Raw genomic sequence first — 11819 nt, forward strand, 5'->3', positions numbered from 1 at the left:
CTACACGGAGGCCGAGCGCTCCTCCTCCCCCTTTTCCTTTCCCAGCCGGACTCTCCTCGTCGCTCTCCCGCCCGCCTCTGCCGGAATTGCCTTATAAGGAGCAGGAAGGCTCCGGCCGGAACAAGGACTTATAAGGGTTTTGCCATATATGGCCTCAGTGTCCGGGGGGGCTTCCGGCAACTTGCCGTGGCTGGAGCGGCGAGGAGGGGGGGGAACCTCGCAAAGAAAGCAACGGAGACCGCGCCGCAGAGGCTCGCGCCAAGGGACAGGCAAGGCGGGAGCCCCAAAAAGGCTCCAGGCCGATAGCGGGGAGCTCGTGCGTTCCCCCTCCCCAACCGCACCACTCGGCTTCCCCCAATGTCGAGCTCTGACGCCAGGCCGGGTCCTCTAGCTTGCCACCATATAAGGGCTTCCTGCCTCCCATATTTGGACATGTACGTCAGGAAAGAGGCGGTCCGGAGAGATGAGACGAGATATATACAGGCTGTTGTGGGGCGGGCGGCGAGCCGAGAGCTTTTCAGCGAATAGATTCAAGGGGAGCCCCGGGCAGGGCGGGTGGGGGATCCGAGCGCTTCCCGCGGGCAGAGCCAGGGGGAACCCCAGGCCGGCCGCGGAGTTAGCAGGCCCCCAGTGGACCCCTCGACGGCGGCAGCCCAGCCTCCGTGTAGCCCCGGGCAAAGCCCAAGAACACTCCCATGGCTGCAGCCAAAGCCGAGATGCAGCTCCTGCCTTCGCTGCAGATGGCCGACCCTTTCGGATCCTTCCCGCACTCTCCCCCTACTATGGACACCAACTACCCCAAGCTAGAGGAGATCATGTTGCTCGCCGGTGGGGGGCCACAGTTCCTCAATCCCGCCGGTGGCCCCGAGAGCGGCGGCGGCGGCTTCAATCCCTCCGGCGAAGGCGGGGAGCAGTCCTTCGAGCACCTCGCTGCAGGTAGGCAGAAGCACGTCCCGCGGGTGGGGGACGGGGCAGATTCGGTCGGGAGTTCCCGTCCAGCAGGGAATTCCGCTACCCAGAGGGAGCGGGGAATGAGGGGGGGGGGTAGATGCTCCGGTGTGCGTCACTCACACTCCGGCCTCGGCCTTCTGCGGCTGGAAGGGCGCCAAGCGCTGCCAGATGTTGTGCATAGACATTCGGCCCCCCTGGATGAAGGGGACGGCCCGTGGGAGGCTCGGGCGTTGGGCAGCGCCCCGCCAGTGGGGCGGAAGGGAGTCTCGCCTCTTGGAGGCACGCAGGGCTGGTGGGGATTGGGGAAGGCGCCCTGCCGGGACTGATCTCGGGCTCCTCTTCTCTCGGCAGACACTTTCCCCGAGATCTCTCTGAACGGCGAGAAATCTTTAGCGGAGAGCAGCTACCCGACCCAGACTACCCGCCTCCCGCCCATCACCTACACCGGCCGCTTTTCTTTGGAGCCGGCGTCGAGCGGTGGAGGCAGCACCCCGTTATGGCCGGAGCCTCTCTTCAGCCTGGTGAGCGGCCTGGTGGGTATGGCTAACCCGCCGACCACGTCCTCCCAGTCCTCCTCCGCCTCTTCGCCGATCGCCAGCTCCTCTTCTCCCAGCCCGGTTTTGAGTTGCTCGGTGCAGGCCAGCGACCCCAGCCCCATCTACTCAGCGGCGCCCACCTTCCCCAACCCCGGCGGAGCGGACATCTTCCCGGAGCCGTCCAGCCAGCCCTTTCCCAGCCCGTCGGGAGCCTCACTACAGTTTCCGCCTCCGGCATACCCGACGGCCAAGAGCGGCTTCCAGCTGCCCATCATTCCGGACTACCTATTTCCGCCTCAGCCGCCCCCGCAGCCGGGCGACCTGGGTCTGGGCTCTGTGGAGCAAAAGCCTTTCCCGGGCCCGCAGCCCTCGCTCACGCCGCTCTCCACCATCAAAGCCTTCGCTACCCAAAGCGGCGGCGGCGGCAGTTGCAGCGGCGGCACCGGCACTCCGCAGGAGACCAAGAGCCTCCCAAACAGCGGCGGCTCCTACCAGGCGACGCTGGTGAAGCCCAGCCGCATGAGGAAGTACCCCAACCGGCCCAGCAAGACCCCGCCACACGAGCGGCCCTATGCCTGCCCCGTCGAGTCCTGCGACCGGCGCTTCTCGCGCTCCGACGAACTCACCCGCCACATCCGCATCCACACCGGCCAGAAGCCTTTCCAGTGCCGTATCTGCATGCGCAACTTCAGCCGGAGCGACCACCTCACCACACACATTCGCACGCACACTGGCGAGAAGCCCTTCGCCTGCGACATCTGCGGCCGTAAGTTTGCCCGGAGCGACGAGAGGAAGCGCCACACCAAGATACACCTCCGGCAGAAGGACAAGAAGGCCGACAAGGGCCCCAGCGGGCCCCAGGCGCCCTCAACTTCCTCCCCTCTGGCCCCTTACTCGGCCTCGACCGGCTCTACCTCGTACCCCTCACCTGCAGCCACCTCCTACCCCTCACCAGTGCCCTCCTCCTACTCCTCCCCCGTGACCTCCTACCCATCCCCGGTAACCTCCTACTCACCCCCGGTAACTTCCTATTCCTCTCCTGTGACCTCCTATTCCTCTCCTGTGACCTCCTATTCCTCTCCTGTGACTTCGGCCTTCCCCTCGTTCCCCTCGCCCTCGGTGGCCACCAGCTACGCATCGATCACCTCTTCCACCTTTCATAGCCAGGCGGGGGTAGGAGGCAGCCCCTATCCTTCTCCTGGTGGCCACCCCAGCCCCTTCAGTTCCTCAGTGACTTCAACCCTTCCCGACTTGGCCTCCACTTTCTCGCCTCGGACCATTGAGATCTGTTGAGGGACGAAAAGTCCCAAAAGGGCCTGCTCACCCAGGCCTAGCTAGCCCGATCCAGGCCACCCATGGCAAAGCACCCCCCTTCAGGGCCTCTGGACCTTTCAACTGCCTGAAAAGCAGCTCGACAACTCCAACTCCAGGACGGTGGAGTTGCTCCACTTCTGTCCAAGAACTGAACATTGCATGGAGAAGAAAGACCTTCTTTCCCAAGAGCCCCGGCCCCCGGCTCCTTTCCCTTCTCTCTGAGGCCCCCCATGGTCCATCAGAAAGCAAAGGACATTGGGCTCCAGGCAGTCTCAGTTGTGATTGTGTGCCTGCCCTGCCACGGCTTTGCTTCCCCCGGGGACCCTCGACGTGCCAACCTCTTTGCAGATTCATCTTGCTTATTCTTTGGAGTACGAAGGGCCATTATTATTATTTTGTAAGTTGTGAGTTTTGCTCTTTTAGTGACGACAAAGCTGTACTGAGTTTTACAACATGTCTGGGGCAGGGGGCTTGGGAGTAAAAAAAAAAGCAGCACTTAAAACTACGTATTTGAGCATGTCAAGAGTGTGATGTTCTTTGTAAATATCACCTTTGGGATGAAAGCACTCTCACGTGGCAAAAAGTTACTTAGTTTTCCTCCAGGGTTTTTTTTTTTTCTTCCCCCAGTCCCAAGTCTTGGTGCCTTGTTGTGAAGCCCTGCTGACGTCATGCATTCGTGTGATTGGATGCTTTGCATCTAGCCTTAAGGGAAAAGGGAAAGTGTGAAAAGGAGGGACTGAGGCTCAGAAACAAAAATGTAAGGTGGAAAGGAGTGAAAGGTGGAATGTAAGCAAAAACAAAACACAGAAAACCGTACTTCTTAAGAGTCTATTTTTGTTACAGAAGTGTAAAAATTTATAAATATATTCAGCAGTTGAAATGTTGTAGTTACCTACTGAGTAGGCGGCAATTTTGTATGTTATGAACATGCGGTTCATTATTTTTGTGGTTTTATTTTTGACTTTGTACTTGTGTTTGTTTATAAGCCAACACATCGAATGCGCTTTACTGCCAATGGGATATTTGGTGTACAATAATCTCCAGAAAAGTTAATAAAACTATTGAGAGACCAGCAGTCCTGCTGTTGTTGTTGTTGTTATTTTTCCTTATTCCAGGCCTAGCTTGGTGGCTGCCCTTGCTCCTTTCCACTGGGAAGGTGCTTGCCAGGGATATGGGGAGGGAAGGACGCTTCCATCTTTGTAACTCAGGAAGAGCTTGGAGGGTTGGCTGGCTGCTTCTCTGTTACCCAGTCAGTATCACCAGCCACTCTCAATCCCATGACATACTGGGAAGCCGGACTGGGTGCTGGGGGAGGGTGTCTAGACATGGAAGTGGGATGAGGGGGAATGCAAGTTCCTCCTGATACTTTGATTTTGCTGGATTGGTCACTGATGGGGAATTCCCCCTTTTGTCAAGAAAAGAGTAGGGCTTAGAAAAAAATTAAAAACCCACGGTTTTCCTATGGGGCCACAGACCTTGTCACTCCTGATTATTGCCCGTGCTAGCTGAGGCAGATGGAAGTTGGGAGTCCAAACACCACTTAGGGTTCTGCAATGTTTCCTACCTAACAACACTACTTCAAGGTACCTGACCCCAAAAACCTACACTTCCATCAATGGCTAACAAACGTATATGCCTGGGAGGTGAGGGGAAGAGGTAAGGATCTGCTTTCCCTGGGATCTGCCCCAAGGGTGACCTCTCAGCTGTTCTTTCCTTCCCTCCTCCCCCCCCCCCAGGCCATCATTTTATCCTGGTGATAATGATCATTTCCTCATAAGGGAGGGGAGGGTGAAGCAATCAAAGGGGCACCCTAAGAGCCTTGGCGCACTCTAAATGCAGAAGCCAAGTCATTCTAGAGGCAGATGCGGAAGGGGGGGGCGGGGAGAGCCTGCTCAGAGGACTGTACAGATCCCTAGATCCTAAAGACTTAAGAAGTGCCTGAATCTCAATTCCTATGTGTCATATTTCTCCTCCACGGTCTGGATCCCAGCGGTGGGAGGGGGGGGGGCGGAATCGGTTGTTATTCTTTCCGGATCCCAAGAACTCGGGCAGAACCAGGCAGGCTAAGAACTCAATAGGCCGGGCGGTTTCCTTAAAGAAAGGTTGCTGCCCCGGCAAGAATCTATTTAGATCACAGCCCCTCCGAGTCCCTTCGCCGTAGTAAGCTGCCGATGAAATACAAGAGCAGCGCGGGGGGATCCGCGGGAAAAGTTACGACAAGCCCCGGGCAGCGGGAAGCCCTCGAAGTTACCCAGCATTCACTCCCATCGCTAGTTTGCCTGCACTATTTTTATTTTTGCCTATCGAGCCTTTCCGAGGGCTGAGAGGCTCCGAGGCTGCAGCGGCGCCGGCGCTAAAGGCGAGGATGCCAAACCCTGATTTCTGTGGGGAGAAAACAGCTTTTGGGGCTGACGTCCCCCTTCCATTCTGGTTTGCGCAAAACACGCGCAGCCCCCGGCGCTGGATCGCCCTCTGTAGTAAGGAGGAGCTGCGCCGCAGCCTTAGACTTAACCTGTCCCTCCGAGTCGGTCTTCTCCGGGGGGCTTCAAGTTCCATGATTAGAATGTAGGAGACCCTCTTCCCAGCTCAACAGCTTCCTGGGTTGGGAACTATCACCGAGGATGGAAATGAAAGAAGCTCCTCGATCCTCAAGCCTAATGGGGCTTCGGACCATAGTAGAGAATTCTCTGACCGATCTCCCTTCCAGACCGTGATATTTCTGGCATTTAGTTTGACAGGTTAGAAAGAGACTTCGTGAACAACCTCATTTGGGCTTCCAAAACGGAAGGTAGCCGATTCTTGCCTTTCGGGTCTGATTTCTGTGCAGAGCATTGCAGAATCTTCCCCAATACAGACAAACAATTTTTAAAAGCTACATCGGACGCATTTCTGCCTGTCCTAAGAAAAGCACCACAGGTGGACAAACTGGCTTCTTGCCTGAAGCTTCCAAACAGACTGATTTTCGGTCCCTCCCGGGCATTAAGACAGGGAAAGAAAGGAGCGATGTCTCTGCGGTGTAGCTACTGTAGAAGGCGGAGGTTGTCCGCGCCGTCTAACAAAAGGCTTCTCTTGGGCATCCATCCAGGTGTTAGCCGATTCTTTGGAAAGCCGGACAGTTATTAGCCGTCCGGTCCGGAATCTCCAGCAAGCAGGTGCCTGTTGCCACTCTAAGGGTCCATGGATACCTTACGACAGGCGCTCTCCTGCCTCCTGGGGAAGATTTCTCCCCCGCTGGGGCAGCCGAAGGATAAGCTGGACAGGAGCTGACAAAGGGGCTGCCTCCTGGTGTTTAGGGTGGGGTCCCCTGCCATTCTTTGCCTTGGTCTGAAACTTATGGGAGTTGTGGTCTAAAACAAAAGGAGGTGTTGGGTTGGGAATGGGCAGAATCAGACCTGTCAACTCCATGTCATCAGAGATCCAAAGGTGCGGAGCGGGTGCATGGGGATTCCTCCCCCCGCCCGGGGGAGAGTGGTCCTGAAGCCCCGCAGCGCCAGCCCTCGAAGGACAGGGCAAGCCGCCTTTGAGGGTGGGCTGGACGTTTCAAATGGCAGCAGACCTATTCAGAAGCTGGTCAGTAGCCAGGGGAGGTCAAGGCGCCCCGGAAACTCGGCTGCAAAAGGCTTCCACTATCAGGATGGTCCCTTGGGGCTTTTTGTGTCGTCCAGCGGGGTGTGTTTAACGCTCCTTACACCCGGCGGTCGGCGGGGAAAAGGCTCCAAAACTTCCGGAAGCTCGTGAGACTCCTGTGCTCCCGTAACGCAGCGCAGGAGAAGCGGCCCGGCTCCCCAGAGAACGACCAGGGAACTGGTTGTGTGGGGTGGTAGTGGGCTTAAGCAATCCCGGGTTTAGGGGTTCTTCTAGCTACGCCTGGGCGCAATCTGGATCTCCAGATAGTCTGGGGGGAAGGACAACTTCCAGAATCCTCTGCTTGGCCGGGAATACCACGCCTTGTATACTTTCAACAGGCTGGAAGATGCTACGTTGAAGAAAGCAAGTTGCGTGGCTCTTCTTGCATAAAAGCGTCCATATGTTTACTAATAGAAAGGCACGTGCTTCACATGATGACGCGCTAACCCCCGTTGTTAACAGAGCCCCAGTTTCCTGACCCAATTCACTGTTATGCCTTACCAAGACCCTCAGCACTAGGAAGGAAACACCCGAGCGGGATTCCAGCCCCAGTCTCGGCCCAAAGGGGAACAACCAACTTGTCTAACAGCGGGTGCGCTGTAGGATTTGGCTGGGTCTGTCTACTCCCCTCCACCCCTTCGTCCTTTCCCGATCCTTAGAACAACCTTGCAAGGGAGGCCGAGGTGGTTACCTCTAGCATATATTCGGACGGGTCAAGGGAGAGGCGGGGAACTTTTCCTCTCCAAATATGTTCCAGAATTTCTAAAGCGACACGTCCGGAGAGAGCCCCCACCCCGTGCTCTGGAAAACGGTGGGACTCCGGATCTACCTTCCTGGAGGGTCCGAGTTGGAGAGGGCTGAGTTACGGGTTGGCGGAGGACGCCTGCAAGCTTCTCCTTTGCTCCGCGCCCCGACTTTCTCGGTTCCCCTCGGGAGTCAACGCCGGCAACCGCTTCCACTTGGCTACTAGAATCTGAGGCCGAGTGCAGATGGGCAGCGGGCTCTTCCCTGGGGCAAAAAAGTTGAGAATTGACCTGCCACGCTGCTGCGAGTCCGCTAATCGCAGGGAAGGGTTGTTTCAGCCAGGCAGGCTTCGCCGGAGTGCGCAGCTTTGGGTCCATCCTTGGAAGCACCAAGGGAAGCAGGCGGGCCAGACCAGGAAGGGGCCTTCAATAGTCTATGCCGCAGCACTAAAGAGCAGACCTCTCTCTCTCCGTCCTGTCAACTTTCCCTACTCCGCTCAACAGAGCAGTTCCGGGGACTTACTACTCCCAGGTAAGCAGCAAAGGACCAGGGGAGAGTTCAACCAAGCAGGGAGCTTTACTGTTTTTGCAGCGCTAAGGAAGTGAAGTCAGTCCTGTGACATATCAAAGGCGAAGATATTACTTCTGATGGAAGCTTTCCAAGATGCAGTCACTTCTTCAGAAAACATCTGCCAGGAAAAAATAGGGCGAGAGCCTTTCGGGTGCCGCAAGATTCCTCGCTAGTGCTGTGGAAGCTTGTGTCTCGCGACCCTTCAATAAAAAAGAGACGTGGGGAAGTGGAACGGGCTGACTGGTGGCGTCGAGCAAAGCCTAACGCGAGAGGCACATCGAGGGATGATCCAGGCCAGAAAAAGTCAACAGGAATAGTAACTGTGGTCCAAAACAGCTCTGCCTTTCCAGCTTGCCCTCTGGGCTGACTATTGGGAAGTTTTTACGATGGGGATGGGTGATCTGGACCTATAGGAGACCCATTTTTACCACAGATTTGAGTTTTTCAAAAACTGCTTCTTGGTCCCTTTTTCTCCCTAAAGGTAGATTTTTTGGTCGGTGCAAAGTTATCTTCAGAATGTGGATCTGCTCCTACCTTGGGAGGAAAGATTTGGCCTAGACCCCCGGGTTTCCCCTCCATTCCGCTGAGTTTATTAACTTGATTTAGCTCCTTATACATCAGGCCACGCAGGCGAGTTAGGGCGGAGGCAGATGGCTTCTCCCAACACGATCAGTTTCGAGGGGACAACCTCGTAAAGCAACCGTGCCTCTAAACTTGTGCAGAATGCTCTCCTTGCTGTGGATTAACCGTACTTACTTGGTATACAGTAAGAGAGAGAAGAATGCCCGGGGCAAAAGAACGTAAGTGTCAAGAAAATAAACCCATGTAGAGAACACCTTCAGGAATTAATGTAAGTAGTCAGACACTAAGGCCACCACTACACGAGTGAAAGCAGAAAGAAAATCCCACACTTGGCTCGATCCCGGATTCCCACAACACTTCTAGGCACGGGCTGGTTGACGTCCGGGACTCGAAGAAGTAGTGAAGGGGGAAATTGCCTTCCTACCGACGCGGCCGGGGGTTGTCTGAATTTGCAAACATTCTTCGGAATCCTTGACGAGGTAGTGAATCAATGCCTCCAGGCGCTCCCTCCCTCCTGTGACAATCAGGAAATTCGATAGAAGCTAAAACTCTCGCCAAAACGCGCATGATAATGAGAACGTCCCACTCCCTTACTCCTACTCCCTTACCGACAGGGTCCCCATGGTGTGCACCCTAAATGGGAACGGGGTTCGAACTCTCTTTAAATGAATCTTGGCCCTCGGACTACTAGAGAATCCTTGAAGTAACTTTTCCGGCGATGCTCCTCCAACGCCCCGGACTCAGCGCGCTTCAGCATACCTTCCCCCCCTCCACACACACAAACACACACACACACACAATCAATCAATCAATCAATCAGCCCAGTGTTTCAGACAGGCGCGAGCCCTTTAAAATGCGCCTGGCTTCACCCGCCCTTCCCAGGGAAGCGGAGGCTGGGAATCCCCGCTTCGCTTGCTTGGCAAGCGCGAAGCTCCACGCTGCCAAACGGAAAGCGCTCTGAGATGGCCGCACCAGCAGGGGCGGGGGAGAAGGGGGAATCGTTGGGGCTGACTCGGTCTGGCTGCAGCAGGAAGGAGGCGGCCCTTCGCCCTGCTGGGTTTCACACGCCTTTCGCCGCAAGGACACCGGATTCTTGCGCGCCTTGGAAGCCGCAGCTCTCCCGATGGGCCAGACGGTGGGAGAGAATCTGTTTTGGCGCAGCGAGCCAACAGCTGTTTGTAATTGAAAGCGCGGCTTCAGAGCTGACCGTGAAGCGACAGGAAACGCCTTGCGTCACTCCTGGAGGCGGCCCAGGGATGGGGAGGGGAGGGAAGGGATGGGAAGCCCGCTAAAGGCGGGAAGCCCGAACTCCCTTCCAGCCGGGCCGAGGCTCCGAGGCCTGGCTTGAGTAAACCCGCCCTCGCGGGCCTCTAGCCTGATCCCGGCGGCCCGGCTGCCTTCCCCCTCCTCGCAGTTCAACGAGCCACCCCGGTCATCCGATCCCAGCCGCCGAGCCAAGGCCGAGCGGAAGCGGCTCTCGCTTGGTTCCACGCAAGCACTGCCTTGCCCATACATGGAGCTTCCTTCGCGCCATATATGGCCCTTCCTTCTGCCATAAAAGGCGCTTCCTTCCCTTGGCTTCTGGCTGGCGGCCTGGCCTAGCCCAGCGGCTGGAGAGCGCGGAGCGGCCGGGGAGGCGGTGGGAACGGTTTGGCTTGCCAGCGGGAGCTCTTTCAGGGCTGGCCCTGGAGGCCAGTAAGGAGTAGCGGGAGAGGGCCGGGCCAGGACCTTTATACTACTGAAGGGAGGCTCTGGGATACTGTTTCTTCCAGGCGAAAAACAGTAATAATAACCCCATGTTTCAAGATGAAGAAAGAAATGCACTTGGATTATAATTCAATCTAGAGCAGTGTTTCTCAACCTTGGCGACTTTAAGTCCTGCGGACTTCAACTCCCAGAATCCCTATGCTGGCTGGGGGATTCTGGGAGTTGAAGTCCACAGGACCTAAAGTCGCCGAGGTTGAGAAACACTGCTCTAGAGAGTGAAACCATTAAACTCACCCAGGTTTTAAGCCCTTTAAAGTAGAGCTCTATCACAAATATTTAAGGTATCTTGGCAATCCTAAATGAACAAATGTAAATGAGATCAATTGTCTACCACACCCTAAGTGCCCCTAGCTTTCCTATTGATTTAAGAGATTAATAGACAATCAAGGACGTTGAGTTATGAATTGTTAGGACATGTCAGTGGGATTATTCCCAAATACTAAGCACCATGTCTGAATTCTGTGAAATAAGAGTTGGAGCCTGTAAACAAAAGGTCCCCTCCCCCATTACTGTTGTACAGCTTTAAAGAGCAGCTCCCAAAACTTCCCTGTTTTGGTTGGGCCAAGTGTGATATTGCCTAAGAGGCACAGACAAGTGGGTGGGGGAGTTTATTAAGGTTCAAGCAAGGTTGAAAGTTTAAAGTTTGCCTCCTTTATTTTGTTAGGGAATATTCATACATGTTGAACGCTGGGCAGATACAGAAAGTGCAAAGTAAATTGACAACCTCAAAGTGGAATAAACAACGGCGAATGTTGTAGGTTTCATGTTAGGTGGTGCCAGGAAGAAAGTACTTGCTTCAAACAATCTTGTTATTAAAATCTTGGGTTTGGCATGCAAATCAGAATGACTTCTGAGCATCTTGTTAAAACTTGTTTTTAAATAAGGACGTTTATGTTTATGTGTGTGTGTGTGTGTGTGTGTGTGTGTGTGTGTATAGACGTTAGAAATTAATACTTGTGTGCTGGTTCTTGCAATCTTGATGTGATGTGCCAATCTCCCATGAGGCTATAAAAGAGGAATGAGAAAGAGAGAGAAGTAATTTTCCTCCTTTCTATAGTAATCATCCAAAGAGAAAGTGGGAGTCCTTCGGGGCTGGGAGAGATTCTGGCTTTTATGCAAGAGGATTGGCTCATTTGTTTTTCTTTTGCCAACATATGCTTAAGATGGAAGAAAAGGGTTGGGTTTTCTCACCCCTCCTAATTGCTTCCAAATTCTACAAATGCAGCAAAACAATTGACCTTGATCTGGGACTGTCTTCCTCTTATATGGCTATGTAGGGATCATTGTTGATTCTCTTTGTTCATGAGTGCATAGATAGATAGGATGTACAAACCTTCATGCTAAATATAGGTTCTTTGAAATAAAACCTTCTGATTTATACGAAATCAAGTGCATAGTGGTTGAAATGCTGTATGTTGCAAACAAGAATTTAGTAACAACATTCCAAATTAATACCCTAATTTCCAAAGGAAAACAATTCCCAACATGTTTTTTCCAAATAAAAATGCCTAGTAAACATTTAATGAACAGAACAGACAGAATAAAATGCAGTGGAAAAGGTATTTAAAGGGTGCCTTTAAAAATACAATTGCTACCGTAATTTCTGAGTTACTACTGATAAAAGACACTTCAGGGAAACCGCTTGCAGCAGTGAGAGGAAGCAAACTGATAACCTTGTTTATCCAAGGTCTTGTTTATTTCTTTTATGCAAGTTGGCTAACCAATTGA

At 54.1% G+C, this 11819-nt stretch overlaps 1 protein-coding gene across 1 annotated transcript; it reads left to right on the forward strand.

Moving 5' to 3' along the window:
• Window positions 1–520: 520 nt before the first annotated feature.
• On the forward strand, window positions 521–3869 carry EGR1 (early growth response 1). The gene is made up of 2 exons (XM_032238963.1): window positions 521–936; window positions 1303–3869. Exons 1-2 carry the CDS (start codon window positions 696–698, stop codon window positions 2778–2780), a joined length of 1719 nt encoding a protein of 572 aa, XP_032094854.1. The 5' UTR covers window positions 521–695; the 3' UTR covers window positions 2781–3869.
• Window positions 3870–11819: the final 7950 nt, after the last annotated feature.

This window comes from Thamnophis elegans, chromosome 2 (genome assembly GCF_009769535.1).
Source record: "Thamnophis elegans isolate rThaEle1 chromosome 2, rThaEle1.pri, whole genome shotgun sequence".
Lineage (NCBI taxonomy): Eukaryota > Metazoa > Chordata > Lepidosauria > Squamata > Colubridae > Thamnophis > Thamnophis elegans.